This window comes from Peromyscus eremicus, unplaced genomic scaffold (assembly GCF_949786415.1).
Source record: "Peromyscus eremicus unplaced genomic scaffold, PerEre_H2_v1 PerEre#2#chr22_unloc_1, whole genome shotgun sequence".
In the NCBI taxonomy this organism is placed as follows: Eukaryota; Metazoa; Chordata; class Mammalia; order Rodentia; family Cricetidae; genus Peromyscus; species Peromyscus eremicus.
The window spans coordinates 11162721-11182788 of record NW_026734286.1 but is presented as its reverse complement, the minus strand read 5'-3'; the positions used below and the strand labels follow the sequence as shown (position 1 = coordinate 11182788).

The 20068-nt window shown below is 57.1% G+C and overlaps 1 protein-coding gene across 2 annotated transcripts; it reads left to right on the top strand.

Annotated features, from left to right (window-relative positions):
- The first annotated feature begins 417 nt into the window (after nucleotides 1-417).
- Nucleotides 418-18933, top strand: Pwwp3a (PWWP domain containing 3A, DNA repair factor). Of its 2 annotated transcripts, XM_059251676.1 has the most exons (14): nucleotides 418-511; nucleotides 2131-2252; nucleotides 2791-2876; nucleotides 3878-3948; nucleotides 5922-6740; nucleotides 7818-7919; nucleotides 10035-10105; nucleotides 12428-12504; nucleotides 12958-13018; nucleotides 14182-14257; nucleotides 14623-14673; nucleotides 15009-15445; nucleotides 16437-16525; nucleotides 18452-18933. In XM_059251676.1, exons 2-14 carry the CDS (start codon nucleotides 2196-2198, stop codon nucleotides 18513-18515), a joined length of 2061 nt encoding a protein of 686 aa, XP_059107659.1. In that variant the 5' UTR covers nucleotides 418-511; nucleotides 2131-2195; the 3' UTR covers nucleotides 18516-18933. The 2 variants fall into 2 exon arrangements, with proteins under 2 accessions (XP_059107659.1, XP_059107658.1); XM_059251675.1 differs by lacking the exon at nucleotides 418-511 and having other exon boundaries at nucleotides 1810-2252.
- Nucleotides 18934-20068: the final 1135 nt, after the last annotated feature.

Sequence of the window (20068 nt, the reverse complement as noted above, 5' to 3'; positions counted from 1 at the left end):
GCTGGCGAGGCCTTCCTCTTTCCAACCCCCTCCTCGGTCTACCCACTGCGGCTCACAGGAACACGGACCTTCCTGCTCTACGGCTCAGACACGACCACAGGCTGGGGGGAAGACTGGGGGCGTGGCCTGCAGCCTGGGGCGTGGCCTGCAGCCTGGGGCGTGGCCTACGAGGCCGCCGCCGTCAGTGGGAGGGGCCCAAACGTAAACTCGAGCCTCTCATTGGGCAGCAGCGGGGGTGGGTGGGACTCGGCGCGGGCCGCGAGGTTTACCCTGCCTCGAGCCCAGGGGGAGCCCTCTCGGAGCGCACCACCAGTTGATGGGCAGGAGGGGAGGCGGTTGGGGGCGTGGCCGGCGGGCTGGGGGCGTGGCCCGCCGGGGGCCGCGAGCGTCCGGGGGCGGGGCCGAGGCGCAGGTACGCACCTCCTATTGGGCGGGGGCGTGGCGGGGCCTGGCGCCGCTGGGAGGCAGGCCCCGCCCCCAGCCCGCGGGGATCTGCGCGGCGGTGGAGGCGGTGAGCGCGCGGTCTTGCGGCGGCGGTTGGCGGGCGGGCTTCCGCCGCTGGGACCGCCGCGGCCTGGTCGCTCAGGCTCGGACTCCGCGTCGGGCGGGCTGGGGGTGGGTGAGCCCGCTGCGGCCGTGGGAGGGCCGGGCGGGGCGCAGGCGGAGAGCCTGGGGAAGGGCGGCGGCTGGGCCGCGTCCGGTTCTGCGCAGGGCCCATGTGCGGCCGAGCCCCGCGGGTGCTGAGAGCCTCCAGTTTCCTGCTGCGAACCCTGTGTTTTCTTCCCTGGACCCCCTTCTCTGTAGTCTGAGACCCCGTCCCCCCCGAGAGCCCCGTATTTTCGGCCTGTCTTCACCCTGAACCCCGTATTTCCGGCCTGATATCCCTCTTCTGCAGCCTGAATCCCGAGTTTTCTGCCTCATCTCCCCCTTTGCAGCCTGGACCCGTGTCCCTGCTGAGATCCCGAATTTCCTGCTGGAAGCCCCGGATTAACCCAATTCTCCCACCTCTGCAGTGTGACCCCAACATTTCTTACTTGACCCCCCCTCTCTGTAGCCTGAACCGCGAATTTCCTGCTTGTTACCCCAACCCTGCAGCCTGAACCTGTGTCCTTGCTGAGAACTCTGAATTTACTGCATAGACCCCTCTGTGCAGCCTGAACCCCCGTTCCTTCCTGCTGGACCCCGTTTGCAATCCAAACCCAGAATTTCCTGCTCGAACCTTATCCGTCTTGTGAACCTAGAGTGTCAGAGTCCCAGTCTTTGCAGCTGCGTCCCTGTAGCTTGGCCTCATCGTCGCTGCAGACCCTGTATTTCCGTTGAACTCCAACTCTACAGCCTGAATCTCAGTCCCTTGTGTGAGCTTTGCTTCCCGTACTGCCCCCCGTTCTGTGGAACCCGCTCCCTGCAGACCCTGTCTCTGCTGCCTGAGCCCTCCCTTGCTGCCCAAACCCTCTGCTCCCTGAGCCCTGTCTTTTGTTATCTGAATTCCCATACCTGCTCAGAAGTCTTCATTTGCCTCCTGAAATCCCATCCATGCTGGAAACCCTGTGTTAGCCGTCCCCCAACTCTGCCGCCCGCACCCCCTCTGGGAACACTTGTCTTGCTTCTGTGAACACTCGTACTACATAAACCCTGGTTTCTGTCGGTCTCCTTGTCCCTGGTGTCCTTCCTGCTGCTCTGGTCCCCCTCCCCCATCTTTCCATTTCTGTCCACAGGCCTGGCCCTCTCTGCCAGGGGTGTCATGTCGTGAAGGCCTGCATCTGTCCCTGTCCTTCCAGGGAACGGGGCAGCCGCGGGCGGGCGTGTGTGTGTGTGTGTGTGTGTGTGTGTGTGTGTGTATGCTGCCCTCACCCTTCAGGCCTAAGGCTGGGGGGTGTGAGCTTTGACTGGAGCGCCTGCTGCTGCTGTGGGTGCCCTGGGTGTGACCTTGAAGAGGGGTCTGTTGAGTTTTACTTAAGGGAAACAGTGCGCCCACTCCCCATGTCCCAGGACCCTGCACTGACTGATGGCCAGGTTCCCTGTCTCCTGGAGGCTGTGTGTGAGGACGCGTCTGCCCTTGAAGCTCCTGTCTGTGCGAATGTCACTGAACGCAAGCAGACCATTTCTAAACCATCACGCGTTTTGTTGCAGGGCACCTCCGGCGTCAGGCCCTGTAGCACCGTGAGCGCAGCTTCTTCTTGCCACAGCTCCGCATCATGACGGACGCCAAGTATGTCCTCTGCCGATGGGAGAAGCGGCTGTGGCCTGCGAAGGTGACGGCTCTTTTCTCTTCATTGTGGAATTAGAAATGACTTGGTGACAACAAGGTCTTTATCAGGCTCTGCTCCCTCGGAGTGAATGCTTGGCGCCCGGATCTGCTGGCATGCGTCCCGGGGTTCCCTCCACTCCACCGGGTTTTGGTCTGGCACTTAGGAGCCTCTATATCCAGAATTGTCTTTAATTATTTTTCGCACTAAGGAAAAGAAAAAAAAATAAATAAAAATAACCAGAGTCGGCTATAAAAAGGCATGGAAGGCTGTGACTACAGGAAGTGTCTAGCTAGGCGCCCCCAGACAGGGAATAACTGTGGTGTTTAGGGGTGCTTTCTAGCAATTTCACAGGAAGTGCTGAGCCTATGCCCTAACCTTGGATGGCCATGGGCTCAAGTGCCTCAGTTTCTCTGCCTGAATCAAAGGAGCTCAACTTAGGTGCCTGTTCAATCCTATGGCCGTCACCTTAGGAAGGGCTTGCCACATGTCTGTTCCTGCACGTTGCCATAACAAGATTTTTTTTTTCTTTTTTTACACATAGGTTTTGGCCAGAACTGAGACTTCAGCGAAAAATAAGAGAAAAAAAGAATTATTTCTAGATGTTCAAATACTCTCGCTAAAGGAAAAGTTAAGTGTATGGGTTTTTTTTTTTTTTTTTTTTTAAATGCTCTCTCTCCTTCTGTCTGAGCCTTCTAAAATGGTTCTCACCAAAAGAAGGGAAGCCTGCTTCTGTTGCATTTATTCGTCTTTCCACACTAACAGCCTTGTCCAGAGGACAGCGGAATTTATTTGACACCAATTTCAAGTTGAAGGTCTTCCATGAGGCCTGAGATCTGCAGGAGAGGGGTCTCAAGGGCGAATAAATAGAAATTTTCCCCAGGGAGCCGTGCTGTGGTCTCCCCCCCATCGAGGGCCAGTGTGACTTGGTTCTGCTCCGGCTGTGCCGGGCCCACTGCGCCACTAAGAAAACATTTTTCCACGCCAGAAAGGCAGATGGGTGGCAGGACTCTGTTGTCCTGCACCTGGTGACCCTTCATGGGTCATCTGCAAGGACATTGTGGGTGTGGGCCTGCGTGTACGGTCCCCTGTCACTGTCCTCCCTTCTGAAGAGTCCACGGGCTGCCCGTCTCCCGGGTCCCCCAGCCCGCTCCTTCTTGTACCATCTTCAGAGCCGCCACCACTGGAGAGTCCCCAGCTCCCGCTCTCCCTGCGGCAGGGAAGGTAATTGAATACTTGAGTTTAAAAGGAAAGCGCGTCCTTTTAAACTAAAACGCGCCTGCTGGGTTGTAAACAGCTCTCGGTGACATTAGCGGCTACTCGGAAAACCTAACAAAGGAGTTATTTGTGCAGTTGAAAGTCGGATTTGCCTCATGAAAGTCCCAATTTGAATTTATTTTTACTCTTAACTCCAGCCGACCTTTTCTTTCTTAAAAGCGGGGGAAAAAATGGGAGAAAAAAAAGAGAAAGAAAAAAAGCCATATCCACCCTGGTTGGCTGTGCCTGTCCCCTCCGGCAGTGTGTCCCGCCTGCCCTCCTTCAGTGTGACTCTCGGTATGAGCGGAAGGTTGAGCAGGACATCTGGACAGTCAGCTTTGCAGGCTGGCGGCACTAACCGCTCTTTGTTGCAGGATCCAGGTGAAGAGCTCGGCCGTGGAGAAGCTGCAGAAGTCGCACATTGAGAACATTGCCGCCTTCCTGGGTAAGGGCTCCAGCCAGGCCACCAAGGTGCTGTGCCACCGCGACGCCTCTTCATCACGGGGAGCCTCACAGAAGGGAAAATGGATTGCTTGCCTTTATTTTTTTTCCTTCCCCCTTTTGAGACAGGGTCTTATGTAGCCCAGGTTGGTCTTGAAATCACTGTCGAGCAGAGGCTGACCTTGAACTCCCGATCCTCCTGGCTCCAGTTCCCAGTGCTGTGATGATGCATTCATGTGTGCTGGGGACAGAACCCAGGGCCTTGTGCGGAGTGAGGATTTACGCCCACCTCGGCACCTGCTTTCCAAGCCCACACCAGAGTCGGCTCTAGTTGCTTATGTCTGTGGCTTTTTGTTTGGGTAGTGCTGGCCTGCGGAACAGCCACTGAGCTGCGGCCTCGGCTTCTGTTGGTTTTTGTGTTTGTTTCTTAGTTTTTGAGGTAGAGTCTCCTACTGCAGCCCAGGCAGGCCTGGAAGTGGGATCACAGGTTCCAGCTGGGGTCCTCCACATACCAATAGCTTCTCAGACCTGTAGCCAAAACCAGACCTACCAGATGGCAAGAACCATCTTTTTTTTTTTAAATTTTCCGGAGCTGAGGACCAAACCCAGGGCCTTGTGCTTGCTAGGCAAGTGCTCTACCACTGAGTTAAATCCCCAACCCCAGCAAGAGCCATCTTAAAGATAGCCTTGTGATGGGCAAGGAGGACAGGAGAGGACACCTGCCCCCACAGGAGCAGAGAGCCGCTGTCCCTGAGCCCAGAGGCCGTTCTCTGGGGATGGAAATGGCCTTGAAGCTCAGTCAGAAGGACTAGGAAGGTAGTGGGTGGCAGGTCCCAGGCCAGCCTGCTGCAGCCTCAGCCTCTGCAGAGGTGAATGCTGGGCTGGGCCAGAGCTCCGTGGTAGGAGCCCTGCTCACATGAAGCCTTGCATTTAGTCTTTGGAACCACTGCATGCATACATAACATACAGACAGACATTGAGACAGAGGCACATGCATCTATGACAGACAGACACACGTGAATGTATAACAGACACGGGCATACATAACATACAGAGACACACCCATGCATACATAACACAGACAGACGTGCATACATAACATACAGGGAGACACACCTGTGCATGTATAACACAGACAGACATACACGTATGTACGTACATAACATACGTACAGACATATATGCATACATACATACATAAATTGCCAATTAAAAAGCCCAGGGGAGCAAGGACAGAGCGGTCAGCTTTCATGCCGCTGCCACCGCCACCTCCCTGTCACCTGCAGGTACTGTCGTTGAGGTGCGTTTGGCTGCGTGTGTGGTGGGACTCCTCCTCTGTGTGGGGGGCCTCAGTTCAGCACCCCGCACCCTTCCTCTTGTGGCTGAGCTAGACTTCTGCACCCCGTTCCAGGCCTGGTACTGGCACACATTGGCAAGGGTCCTAAGTGGCGGCAGTCACCACCCAGCAGAGACAGGCTCAGGGCAGCTGAAGCCAGGGCTCCGTCTCCTGGAACCCACAGCTGTTGAGGGGTAGCTGTGCTGACCACCTTGCTTAGAGAACAAGGATGTCCCCAGTGCAAGCACCAAGTATGGGCCTGGTAGACGGAGGCAGTTATCCCGGTGAGTGTGAAGCTGTCCCCAACGTCCCATTCAAATAAACAGTGCAAGACATTCGGACATGTTTATACACAGTGTTGTTTCGGGACTTGGCGGGAGTTAGTGGTTATCCAGTCAGGCTGAGGTCATTCTGGGTGTGTGCTGGTCTTCAGTCATAGCCCACAGTGAATGTATAGCCATGTGTTGGCTTTGTCCTCTTTTTGGGGGGTACACATAGCAGAGTAGTGCCGGGCCTGCCTGTGAGTCTGTCTGTAGAGGCGGGTGCCGGGCATTGATGTGGTCACTGTCTGCTGCTGCATGCTGCAGTGGTGAACCCCAGGCACCTGAGCAGGCCCTCACTGTGCGATCTCTGTCTCCACAGCCTCTCAGAATGACGTGCCAGCTACCCCCCTGGAGGAGCTGGCCTATCGACGTTCCCTGCGAGTGGCCCTGGATATCTTGAATGAGAGGACCAGCTTGAGTCCTGAAAGCCGTCTGACGGAAGATGAGACCTCACCGTCCCAGAACGAGAAGCCACACGCAGATGTGGCCTCTTGGGTCCCCAGCGCCCCTTCTCCATCTCTTTGTGGTGAAGATGGTGTAGATGTGGCTGCTCGGCACACACCCAGGAAGAGGTGGGAATGCGCACCACAAAGCCTGGCGGGGTTGTGTGCATCCGAAGAGGACCCCAAGACAGACCTCCCAGAGAACGCAACCCCGAGGGCAGCATCGCCTTCCCACAGTGGAGATGGGTCTCAGGACAGTTCTGGGTCACAACCGGACCGTGGACAGGAGGATACAACCAATAAAAGGCGGAGGAATTTGGGAGAGAAACCTACCCGGCGCCGTAGAACAGAGTCTCGCCTTTCCAAGGGGGAGAGTCTCTCAGGCAGCGAGGGACAGGCAAGCAACTCTGCGGCCCTGGCTTCACCTAGGCTGCTCTCCCAAACCTGGGGAGAGGACCCCTGTGCCGGGGTCAAAGGCTGTGACCAGCTTGTGCCATCAGGCAGCAGCAAGCTGCTCCCGGCCTCTGAGAGAGGCAGAGGACGCACCACAAAGAGGCCACGCTTGGATGGAGGCCAGGACCCACCCGCCAGGCAGCTGGGGACTGGAACTGTGGGGGCAGCGCCCTCCCCTGGGAGCTGGTCTGGGGAGGCCATGGCGCTGTGCAGTGCTGGTGACAGTGAGCAACCAGAGGAAGGTAACCACGGTCAGGGACGCCTGCTGTCCCCCACGGTGTAGTGACTCTCTCCTCGCAGATACCTCTGTCTTTGTGTTTGAGTGGGAGCTCAGGCAGAGTTGGGGGTAGCAGTCAGTGACCCCTGAAAAGCACTTCTGTGTAGCTCTTGCTTGTTGAGTGTCAAAAGCACATTCCCAGTAAGTGAGGGGCCCTGCTGAGGGGATTAGGGGGCCTAGTGTCAGGAGCCTTCCAGAGGTCATTCTGAAACCTGTGGGTGGCTGCAGCCAGGGGCTGGTCTCCTGTAAACCTGTCTTGACCCACTGAGGCCTGGCAGGGAGATCAGAAATCAGGTGTGTGATCTGGTGGTCGTGGGACACAGTGGGATCCTTCACAGGGCCATCCTCTGCCTGGCCCCTCCACCATGTCTCACCTTGTTGCAGTCACCTTTTGGTTCTGGGGGACCGTTCTCTGTGTATCCACATGTCGGACAGGGTCGCCACCTGGAGTTCCCACACTTTCTGTCACTGAGTGAGTGCTGCTCTCTGCTTCTCTTCCTGTTTATTTTATTTTTTAAGATGTACTTGAGGCTGGAGCTCAGAGCTAGAGCACTCGCCTGGCAAGCATGAGACCCTTTGTTCATCCCTAGCACCAGAATTTAAACAAAACGGAGGGCCAGCGAGGCGGCTCAGCAGGTGAAGACCCTTGCCATGAAGCTTAGTGACCTGAGTTTGATCTCAGGAACCCACAGGGTGGAAGAGAGAACTAATTCCACAGAGTAGTTCTGACCTCCATGTGTGTGCTCGAGTGCACACATGTGCATGCACACACATGCACAAACACATTCACACACACATGCTTAGACACGTGTATGCACACACAAACCTCACATAAGCATGCACAGACACACACACAACATGCATGCATAGACACACACAAGTACATGTAGAGAATGTTCAAAAACGCAAACACAGATCTGACCACAGAGTGCACCCTTGTTGAATTGTGTGCAGGCTCAGTCTTTGTTGTAGACGGTCCTTTGTCCCTAGCCCTTGGCAGGGTGAGAGGTGGCCATCAAGTGGTGTCCCCCTGTCTCGGCAGATCTTGTGTCCTCGGAAGAGTCCACAGGGTTCAAGTCCATCCACCCCCTGCTGGAGGAGGAGGAGGAGGAGGAAGAGCCGCCCCGGATCCTTCTGTATCACGGTAAGAGAGGCACATTTGGGAGAGCGGTGGGTGAGGCCCCACCCTGCGCAGCACTCCCGGAAGTCCTCATTGTTTGGCGCTGGTGGTGATTTGGTTTTGTTTTTAGACAGGGTCTCACGGTGTGCCTCTAACTGGCCTGGAACGTCCTGTGTAGACCAGGCTGGCCTCTAATTCAGTGAGATCCCCCTGCCTCCGCTTCGAGAATGCTGGGATGAAAGGTGTGCACCTCCATACCTGACATTTCAGTTTTTATGCTCTGACTGACCTGAGACCTGTCTAGAGCCTCTAATGGTGCTTTGAGAGGAGGCAGAGGACTCGGGGGAGGTGGCCAGCCCTGTCCTGCCCCTTTCTGGGCACACGGAGGGAAGGTGTAGGCTCTTCTGCTCTCAGTGGGGCAGAGCCACTTTTGCAGTGGTGCGGGAGCCCATGTCTGTCTGGGGAAGTGCAGGTCCTCCCTAAAAGTGCTGCATGGATGGGGTGCAGGGGTGCAGCTGAGAAGGACGTGGAGGTTAGGGCGGCTGAGTGCACAGGCATGGCTCAGCCACTGAGGAACCCAGGGCCTCTCCTGAGCCAGGTGCACGCTGGGATGCTGCCCAGATGACGCAGGGCAGGCTGGGGGCAGCTGCAGACACCGGGTTCTTAGTGAAGGCCGCCAGGTTCCTCCATCTCACCTCCTGTTCCTTCCGAGTGGCTGAGTTCCCACTGAGTACCTAGAGTGTTAGAAGGGCCTGGGTGCTGGTGTGAGCTGCGCCCCGCAGCTCTTCGTGGTTTGGGTCAGTTCTGAAGATGAGGGCGTCCTGGCTGCAGGGGGCCTCAGCTTCGTGTCCGTGGATGGCAGGTTTGAGCTGATGGCTTCCTTAACCCACCAGACCAGCTCCTGACAATTGCCAGTTCCCAGCCAGGGTCTCTCCTGGCTGGGCTGTCCCCTCCTCGGAGCTTGTCACCACCTCCCCTAGTTCCTGCTGGCCCAGGAGCCCTTCACAGCCAGTGGGTTTCGTGGTGGGAAGCATGGCAGCATCCCCTCCACTTCCTGCCAGTTTTCCTGATGCTGAAGCTCTGTCTACTCCAGTCCCTCATCCTGGGGTTCTTGACAAGTAGAAAATGTGAAGTTGTACGCAGAAAGCCAGGCGAAGGCAGAGGGATCCCAAGTTGAAGGTCAGCTCCGACTCCATAATAAAATCCTGCCTTAGAAATTAGTAACAGACCGGGCGGTGGTGGCGGACGCCTTTAATCCCAGCACTCGGGAGGCAGAGCCAGGTGGATCTCCGTGAGTTCGAGGCCCGCCTGGGCTACAGAGAGAGATCCAGGACAGGCACCGAAACTACACAGAGAAACCCTGTCTCGAAAAACAAAAAAAACCCAAAAAAACAAAAAACAAACAACAAACAAAAAGAGCAAGTTAGTAACAAAGCCAGGGCTGCGGCCCCATGGTGGAGCGCTTGTATGATACCCGCAAAGCCTGGTTTCGGGTCCGTCCTCAGCAGCTTCATAAACCGGGCACGGTGCACACCTGTCACCCCAGCACTTGGGAGGCAGAGGCCAGCCTGGGCTACAGAGCGAGTTCTAGGACAGCCTGGTGTACATAGACCCCTGTCTCAAGCCACAGCACAGAAAGACTTTTCCTCCTCTGAAAATATTGTGTTTTCTGTATTTTGTGACCTCAGTTTCTCAGATTCCTTGAACTTAGTGTTCCTGGGAGGACAGTTTATTCTGTGAGCCGTGTGATTATATAATCCACATTTTGGTGCAGAGTGCCCAGCATGAACCATGCCCGGCATGGACACAGTCATCTAAGTGTCTGCTTTGGGAAGGATGTTAGACTTAGAGATGGAGGTTTGGGATAGAGCTCATCCATCCTACAGCTTCATCTCCTGCCACAGGACGTTTGTCACTGGGGACACACACAGTCAGGGCCTCATGGCCCATAATGAGTGCTCAGACTCTCTGTCTCTGCGCCCTGTGTCCGCCCGAACTGTCTGGGTTTCCTGGTATTTGAGGTTAGAGTTGGGCTGAAATGGTGCCATGGTGAACGTGATTTTTCTTTCTCTCTGTCTCTACTGTACTTGTTTGAGGTGCCTTTGACTCAGCCCTTCTCTTCCTTCCTTTTAATCCTAGAACCACGATCATTTGAAGTAGGAATGCTGGTCTGGCTTAAATACCAAAAATACCCGTTCTGGCCGGCTGTGGTAAGTGTATCTGCCACCCGCTGCTGCGGGCACCAGGTCCCTCGGCTCAGCTCCTGTTTCCCTGCTCAGGCATGGAGTTTGGTGGCTCTGTTAATGCTGGAAGGATGAGGTGCTGATGACCTGGACATGACGGGCTTGGTCATTTGATGAAGGCCACTTAACATGACATTCTAAGTGAGATTCCCGCCACGTCACCTCAGGGAAGCCTGTGTGAGCAATGTGCTCTGCTGAGCTTCGGGAATGGGTGCTTCAAGTTTCCTGCATTCGAGACCCCTGAATTTAGGTCCTATGATGCCGTGGGCATGATGGCGCGGGCCTGTTAACCCCTGTACACAGAAGGCTGAGGCAGGAGGATCAAAGTTCATGGTCCAGCTACATAAGAATGCTGGAGACCAGCCTGGGACACAGGAGACCAGTCTCAAAAACAAAACAAAATAATAATAACAATAAAAAGGTGTCTGAAGCCGGGCGGTGGTGACACACGCCTTTAATCCCAGCACTCGGGAGGCAGAGCCAGGCGGATCTCTGTGAGTTCGAGGCCAGCCTGGGCTACCAAGTGAGTCCCAGGAAAGGCACAAAGCTACACAGAGAAACCCTGTCTCGAAAAACAAAACAAAACAAAACAAAAAGGTATCTGAGTCCCACCGAAGGTCTGTTGTGTGGCCTGAGCCCTGCCAAGGGCAGCCCCAGGTACATCCATGCCCTGGAGCTGCAGCCGTCCGTCCCGTGGGGACTTCTCCAGGTAGAGGCTCTCCCACCCTGTCATCTCTTTGTGCCCGCCCCTCACTCCCCTGTCACGGATGCTGTCCTCACACTTAGCTTATTTTTATGGGTTTATGTCTTGTTTTGGAAATCTTTTGTTTTTGTTCTTTGAGACAGGGTTTCTCTGTGCAGCCCTGGCTGTCCTGGAACTCACTCTGTAGACCAGGCTGGCCTGGAACTCGCAGAGATCCTCCTGCCTCTACCTCCTGAGTGCTGGGATCAAAGGCATGTGCCACCACTGCCTGGTTCTATTTCTTTAAGGGTGGAAGCCAGGACCTGGAACATTCTAGCTCTAGACAGGTGCCGTGCCACCGGGGCCACAACCTGAGCCCCAGTTAAATTTCTATCAGATGGTGCGGGTTTTTAGTCCTGGAATGCTGCCTGTGTGTGGAGCTGCAGGCCTGTCATCCCAGCACTTGGGAAATTAAGGCAGAAGAGTGTCAAGTTCAAGACCCTGTCCCAAAAGAGGGACGGAGGAGAGAGGCAGACAGACAGACAGAGTGCCTGAGGTGAGAGCAGCCGGAATCTGAGTGACTTGCCAAGCGATAGCTGGGCCTCGTGTGGAGCAGCTGAGGGACTCCTGGCGGCCTGGCTCAGCCCCGTCCTGCACGCTCCTCACACTTCCCCCGTGTCTTTTCTTACAGTTGTCTGTTCCCAGGGCTGACGGGTTACTGGGGTGACAGTCTCCGGGCACAGGATTAGGCCTGAGGGTTGGCATCTTGGGGACCATCTGTACTGCTTGGGAAAGGGCTTGCTGCTCTCCCTTTCTCACGGCCCCGGGAGAGGGGCCATGTCAGGTCCACACAGTGGATTCTGGGCTTCCCCTGGTGCCCAGCCTCCGTGAACAGCTTCCGCTCAACCCAGAGCGAGGCACAGGCAGGGACACGGGCTGTCATGCCAGCACCTAGAAAGTCACCTCAACCACATGAAGAGTTCAAGGCCAGGGTGGCTACGCGGGACTCTTTTCTTTTTTCTCTTTTTTTTTAATTTTTCTGAGACAGGGTTTCTCTGTGTAGCCCTGGCTGGTTTGGAACTCACAGAGATCCATCTGCTTCTGCCTCCTGAGTGCTGGGATTAAGGGTGTGCCCTACCGTTGCCTGGCTTACATGAGACCCTAAAGAAACACAATGAGTGGGTAGGACAGCCTGGTGGTAAGTTCTTGCTGTACCGGCATGGAGACCCGAGTCCAGCTTGTAGAGTGCACGGGAAGGCAGACTGGAGTGCGCCTGCGTCCTTCGTGGGGAGGGAAGGCAGAGACGGGGGAGCTTGGGAATCTGGCTGCTAATCTGGTGCACGCACGTGCACCACGGCCAGGGTTGTCTGTGGCCTCCACACGTGGACCTCTGCACATGTGCACAGAGATTTCAAAACAAGACCCAGTGGAGAATCGCTGGATTCTGCGTCATAATACCACAGAGCCCCAGGAAGCAAAGGGGGCCTGAAGCCTGGGTCACACTCCGCACCAGGCTGGCCAGGCCCAGTCCCAGAGGGGGTCTCAGAGGAGCTGGGGAGCGTCTCCTCCGCCCCTTGTCATGCTGTGCTATCCCGATTTGTCCACAGGTCAAGAGTGTCCGGCGGAGAGACAGGAAAGCCAGCGTGCTGTTCATTGAGGGCAACATGAACCCCAAGGGCCGAGGGTCAGTACTCTGATAGGCCTGGGCGGGCCGGAGACCTCTGTGGTGGCCCTGACTAGAGCTGCTGACACAGTTTGGTGTCCACAGGGCCACTTGGGGCCTCGGCTAGATAGCTAGAACAGGCGCCCAGGCCCCGTGTCCCCGCAAGCGCCCCGCAGAAGAGGTTCAGCATGATGCGGTTCTTGATTGAACTGGATCTGGCCAGTTCGGCTATGGGTCCTCTGCTAGGCCAGCAGCACACAGGAGCGGCCAGCCCTCTCACAGTGGTCCCCGAGACCCCTCAGGCACCTTCCAGAAGGTGACCCTGGACACCTGTGGGCACCCGAGGGTGGCTGGGTGGGGTAGCGACCTGGGCCCCATGCCATGGAGGAGCTGCAGCCCAAAGCAAGGTTAAGTCTGGGAGGATGGGCGCCTCCCCGGGATGCGGCTGCTGACCTTGGCCTCTGTTCTGTCAAGAATCACCGTGTCCCTCCGAAGGCTCAAGCACTTTGACTGTAAGGAAAAGCACGCACTGCTGGTAGGTGGCGGCCTGTGCCGTGTATGCGTGTGCGCGTGTGTGTGCATGCACACGTATGGTTGTGAGGGTGTGTGTGTGTGTGCTCGCGCGTGTGCATGGTTGTGAGGGTGTGTGTGTGCTGAGGCACCTGTGGAGGTGGAGGACAGCCTGGATGTCAGTCCTGCCCCTTGTTTTCCGCTGTGCTGTGTACCCCAGGCTCGCTGGCCCTCGGGCTCTTTGGACTCTGTCTCCATCCTGTCTCACCCTGGGAGTGCGGGGCCACACTGTACTGCCATGTCTGATTTTCTGTGGTTCTGGGGATTTGAACTTGCCTTCCTGAATGAGCTTGGTCTCTGGCCAGGAAGACTTGTTGTACTTACTCAAAGACAAAGCGCCAGGTGTCGGAGGATGCTCTGCACTGAGCAGTCAGTCGGGTGTCACGGCTCCTGAGCGTGGCCGTTAGGCCCGTCCCTCTGAGTGGCACCCTGGGACCACGGGAGGTGTGGGCACTGAGACGGTGAAGGGCGCTGCTTGCTGTAGATGCACGCCAGGCCGTCTCATCACCAACACCCATTTGGTGAAGTGGGCCAGGGTGAGGACCTGAGCGATCTTCAGGACCCGCTTGAAGGGGAAGCACGGTGGTGCGTGGGAGAGGAGACAGACAGACAGACAGACAGTCCTTGGGGCTCACTGAGCAGCCTGTCTAGCAGAGTCAGGCAAGCTCCCGGTTCAGAGAGCGACTGAGCAGAGGTCGGTCAGCTGAGGGTACCCAGCGTCCATCTCTGGCCTCCACACATGTGGACATGCACACAAATCTGGGTGTGGGATACAGCATCCCCAAGGTGACTGGGGAAGTTGGAGGGTGACCCACATCCACATGTCAGGTGTGCGGTGCTGGCTAGCAGCTGAGGCAGGAGGATTAGGAGTTCAAGGGCCAGCCTTGGTTACATACAAGGCCTGGACTACATGAGACTGTCTAAAAAAGACTAAAAAGGTCAGTCCGGTGGCTTGCTGGCTGCTTCACCTGACGGGACTTGTCTGTCACACCCCCTGAGAGGGCCAGGCCACAGTGAGTGGATGAGAGTCTGGGCCACACAGCAGCTGCCTGAGCCTGGAGCCCGGGAAACCAGGCCTCAGGGCTGCGCAGCGGCCACAGCACCGGTGCCTGTCGTTGGGTTTTGTAGGACAGAGCCAAGGAGGACTTCGCCCAGGCCATCGGCTGGTGTGTCTCGCTTATCACCGACTACCGTGTGCGGCTGGGTATGTGGGCTGTACCCCAGGGAGGGGGGCGGGTGCCACCTCCTGAGGGCAGGATGGAGGAGCTGAGGTAGATGTGTCCCTGTCCCACATCCTGTCTTGGCCCTGCTGACCTGTGACAACACTGTTTCTGTGGAAGGTGGGAGCAGGCGCAGCCCCCTGACTGAAGGCCCGGGCCCTCCACACAGCACCGCCTCTGTGTGGTGACTGACCCCTGGCAGCTCCTTCCTGGGGCAGTGGACAGACCTGCACCCCACAGACCTGCCTCAGGTCAAGCACAGACCAGAAGGCTCCTGGCCAGGAGTCCTGAGCCACAGGAGCTGGCAGGGTGCAGGTCTGAGCACGGCCCTTTCTCGTGTCCTCCACAGGCTGCGGCTCCTTTGCTGGGTCTTTCTTGGAGTATTACGCTGCTGACATCAGTACGTATACGTGTTCTTTGCATAGGGTCTGCCTCTGGTCCTTGAGAGACCATCATTGCGAGTCTCCTGCCGTCCTTGGTATATGCACTGAGATGCCAGTCTTACCCTGGGCAGAGCTCTGTGACCTCGGCTGCCCTCCTGCCCTGCATCCCTGTCGAGTGGACAGCTGTGTGCCGGGCGAGGGGGTCTGAGGAATACTGTCTTCACCCCGGGGCATTTAGCTGGCGCACTCAGTGGTCCCCAGAATGAGGATTCTCCTCATGGGCACAAGCGCTCTGGAGAGAGGCAGGGGAGAGGTGAAGAGCACACAGCTCCCAAGGTGTGTCCCCTCACAGGCTACCCCGTGCGCAAGTCCATCCAACAGGACGTCCTGGGGACCAGGTTTCCTCAGCTGGGCAAGGGGGACCCTGAGGAGCCTGCAGGGGGCAGCCGGCCAGGACAGTGGCGGCCATGCAGGAAGGTGCTGCCCGACCGCTCCAGGGCTGCGCGGGACAGAGCCAACCAGAAGCTGGTGGAGTACATTGTGAAGGCCAAGGGTGCGGAGAGCCACCTGCGGGCTGTCCTGTGCAGCCGCAAGCCCTCGCGCTGGCTGAAGACATTCCTGACCTCTGGCCAGTACGTGACTTGCGTGGAGACATACCTGGAGGATGAGGCACAGCTGGACGAGGTGGTGGAGTACCTGCAGGACATCTGCCGAGACATGGACGGCGAGGTGCCTGCCCGTGGCAGTGGGGACCGCATTCGCTTCATCCTGGACGTGCTGCTGCCCGAGGTGGGTGCCCCATGCTCAGCCGCCCCATGCTCCCTGGGCGGGCTCCCATGCCCCCTGGGCGGCCCCCATGCCCTCGGGCGGACCCCCATGCTTGCTGTGGTCCCCACTGTCTTATTGCCGTGGCTAGGACATGTCCGCTTCAGTTAGAAAGAACATGGTGGAGCTGTGTGCTAGCTTCGTAGCTCAGGCCGGCCTCAAACTGGATCGATCCTCCTACCTCAGCCTCTAAGTACTTGGGTGACAGATCTGGCCCCCACACCTGACCCCTGGAGTCACCTATAAGTACTTAAATGTGTAGCTTAAAACTGGGTGGTTTTGACTGTCTTGGGCTTAGCAGCCTAGGGTCAGGTGTGACAGTCGCAGGCGGGGAGGTCCTGAGGAGCAGGCAGTGCAGATGCTTCTGAGCATGCACGCTGGAGGCCTGGGATGCCCCATCCGAACTGAAGATAGCTCTAAAGACCTGTCACCCAGCACTCGGCGGCTGCGGTGGGAGGACACAGACTTCAGGCCAGCCTAAGCTGCACAGTGAGACCATTTCTTTCTTTCTTTTTTTAGTTTTTCGAGACAGGGTTTCTCTGTGCAGCCCTGGCTGTCTTAGAACTCACTCTGTAGACCAGGCTGGCCTCAAACTCACAGAGATCCTCCTGCCTCTGTCTCCTGAGTGTTGGGGTTAAAGGCGTGTGTCACCACCATGCCCAGCAGAAACAATTTCAAACACCAGTGATATATTTAACAAAACCACAGTGTGACTACCTAAACTAATGGTAGTTCCCTAAGTTCCTGTCAGAAGTGTTACACATTCAGACAAGGTCTTGGGTCCAGGTGGCTCTTGAACTTGATAATCCTCTTGCCCTGCTGTCCCTGGGGGCTGGGATGACAGGTATACATCACCACCCGTGGTTGATGTGATGCTGGGATGGAACCCAGGGCCTCCTGCACTCCAGGCTGGCTCTCTGCCCACTGGGCCACAGCCCTCTCCGTCTCCCCCCAGGCAATCATCTGCGCCATTTCTGCAGTGGAGTCAGTGGACTACAAGACAGCCGAGCAGAAGTACATCCGTGGCCCGACACTTAGCTACCGGTAGGCCCCTGGATGCCGTGTGTGCGGTTAAAGCGACAGGGCTGCTCAGCTCCTCCGCGAGGAGGCGTGGTGCGTCTGTGTCCGCGCACAGGGGCTGGACAGGGCCTGGACGAAGGCCCGGGTCTGCAGCCTGGTCTCCGAGCCAGGCTGGATGCAAGCCAGGACCCTGGGGCTGGGCAACAGCCTCCTCTGCGGTCGCGTGTGCTGCCCGAGACCCCTGTAATCTGCTTGTGTGGGGCGGTGTGGGCTCTCCCCGCCTGCTCCGGTGCGGCTGGTGGCGGGCACGGAGCTAGATTAAGAGGCAACGTGGCCGTCAGCGGTGCAGCGGGATAAAGATGCCTCTCCTGTCGGCCTGCAGCACTCCAGATGTGTGGCCCCAGAGGCTCTAATCCACCTCTGGGCACGCTGCCAGACCTCAGTGGGAGCCAGGCGGGGCGGGCAGTGATAGGCAGAGGACTGCAGTGGGGTCTCCATCCAGAGCCACAAGCCAGGCCTGGCATGTCGGGGCACATGGCCCCTAACGATATGTCAGCATCCCCAGGCGGGCAGTGGGCCGCTGACACAGGGCCTCTCCATGCCCGAGCAGCCCAGGGAGTGTGTGGTTCCTGTCATTTTCAAGAATTTTTTTTTTTTTTTTTTTTTTGGTTTTTTTGAGACAGGGTTTCTCTGTGTAGCTTTGCGCCTTTTCCTGGATCTCACTTGGTAGCCCAGGCTGGCCTCAAACTCACAGAGATCCGCCTGCCTCTGCCTCCCGAGTGCTGAGATTAAAGGCGTGTGCCACCACCGCCTGGCCCATTTTCAAGATTTTGATCCAGAGGAGACATTGCATGCGACCCTGCAGGGTGCATCCAGTCCCCAGTTCCCTGCGGTCGAGGGCATCGTACTTAGTGCACTCATCCAGCGTTCTCAGCCCATCATTGTGAGGTCCAGGCCAGCCTGGGCTACCTGGGCTACCTGGGCTAGAGGATGTCTCAGTCAGTCAGTGTGGTTGTGTGTGCGATAGTTCCAGCCCTGGGAAAGTGGAGACAGGAGGACATTCTGGACTCAAGGCCGACAGCCTAGTTAGCAAGGACCATGTCCAGTGGGAGACCCTGTCTCCAACCAAAGGTGGGGTTGGAGGGTGACACCTGATGTCGTGAGTGCGCGCGCACATGTGTGTGTGTGTGTGTGTGCGCGCGCGCGCACATGTGTGCGCGTGTGCTTGGTTGAGCTCAAGTCTTTGCTCCTACGAGGCAGGTGCTTAATGCCCAGTCATGCCCAAAAGAACCCTCCTTTTCTTTTTAGATATGTCTGTTATATGAAAATGGGTGCTCTGCCTGCATGTGTGTGTGCCTGGTGCCTGCGAATGTCAGAAGAGGACATTAGATCCCCTGGGACTGGAGTGTGGGATGTTTGTGAGCCACCATGTGGGTGCTGGGAACTGAACTTCAGGCCTTGTCAAAATCAGCAAATTCTCCCAACCACTGAGCCATTTCTCCAGCTCCTGAAATAATATCTTTAGAGTAAGTGTGGACAGGCCGAGTGAGGCAGGAAGATTGCTGTCACACGTGGGCCTGCTGCTCCACCGAGCGCTCATCTAGCTGGCGGGAAGCCCTGGGTTCCATCCCAAGCTCTCCTGGGAAAGTTGTGGGGTTTTGGGTTTTTTATTGTTGTTGTTTTTTGAGACAACGGTTTACCTGTGTAATGCTGGCTGTCCTGTAGATCCGAGATCCTTCTGCCTCTACCTCCCGAGTGATAGGACTAAAGGTGTGCGCCACCGCCGCCACCACCACCACCACCACCACCACCACCACCACCGCCCGGCCCCTCCTCCTTTTTTCTTTAATGCATAAATGCACCTGCTCAGCCTGCGTCATGCAGCTTGTCCTCCGACTGCACATGCTCTCTTGGCCCTGGAGTCTCACGGCCCTCTCTTGTTTCCTGAAGGGAAAAGGAAATCTTTGACAATGAGCTCCTGGAGGAGAGGAACCGGCGCCGGCGCTGTCGCTGATGCGGTGGCCTCCACTCCGCCAGCAAGGCCTCCACAGCCTGCCAGAGGACTCTGCGGGAATGTGCTAGAAGCAAGAGGCCCCCGAGTGTGCTGACTTTGAACTGTGGGTCCTGCACCTTCAGTACTGAGTCCAGGAGATCAAATGTCATTGACACACCAGAAGCTTGCTGGCAGCTACAGACAGACGCTTTCTGGAAGTTTCTGTGCGTGTATGCTTGTTTTTTTTTTTTTTTTTTTTTTTTTTTTAATTATTTTTGTTAGTTTTGTTTATAAATGTGATTGAATGCACATGTGTCATGGTCGCTTCACAGTGTGGCCGGCATATGCGCTTGGGTCCTGTGTTACTTAGTATGTCAACCCTACAGAAGTTTCTGGAAAGACTGATTTGAACACTCAGCTCCCAGAGCATTGACATGTTTCCCTGGTCGTGTTTTTCTTATGTCCTCTCTGTAGTTTCTGGAATCTTTTCTGCCACTCTCGTGTGGTGAACAGGGGTTGGGGACCCTTGAGCAGCAGTTCTTGTAGGTGGGACGTGTTTGGGAGGGAGGTGGGGGCGTGTTTGGGAGGTGGGGGCGTGTTTGGGAGGTGGGGGCGTGTTTGGGAGGTGGGGGCGTGTTTGGGAGGGAGGTGGGGGCGTGTTTGGGAGGTGGGGGCGTGTTTGGGAGGTGGGGGCGTGTTTGGGAGGTGGGGGCGTGTTTGGGAGGGAGGTGGGGGCGTGTTTGGGAGGGAGGTGGGGGCGTGTTTGGGAGGTGGGGGCGTGTTTGGGAGGTGGGGGCGTGTTTGGGAGGGAGGTGGGAGTGTGTTTGGGAGGTGGGAGTGTGTTTGGGAGGTGGGGGCGTGTTTGGGAGGTGGGGGCGTGTTTGGGAGGGAGGTGGGGGTGTGTTTGGGAGGTGGGGGCGTGTTTGGGAGGGAGGTGGGGGTGTGTTTGGGAGGTGGGGGCGTGTTTGGGAGGTGTCCCTGTTAGGACAGGCAGGTCAGCTGCACTCCGCCCTCATACTCCCTTCCCCACAGAGCCAAGCACTGAGGCCTTGGAAATGGACTCAACAGTTGTCACCAGTTCCCAGCATGGCCACCACCCCACCTAGAAACCACTTCTGGGCTGAGGGTTGGGTGGGGATGATAGCAAGAAAAGGCAGACTCCGGCGTCAGCCGCCACACTGGACACCATGGCCTCCAGGTGGCTGTGTGAACGCTCTGTCCATCAAGGGTGAGGCAGAACCGCCGCCGCCGGCAGGGAACCGTCCTGAGCTGGACTGCCAGCACAGCCACGGGGGGTGTCCAGCCGGGGGTTCGGTTCCTGGTATGGGACACACAGGTGTCCTCCCCATGAAGGGGACATGGACTCGGTGGGGACGCGTGAGCCTCCCAACAGGATGGTACAGGACAGCTGAGGTTCCGCAGAGACCGGCACAGCAGGGCGGTATTGTCTGCAGACCGCGAGGCCCAGAAACCTGAGGCGGGGGAAGCGGTCGGAGGCTGGCTCAGCCTGTCTTTGTTGCTGCCCATGGGGGCTGCCCAGGAAGGGACACCAGATTGAGCCGTCAGTGTGGCTT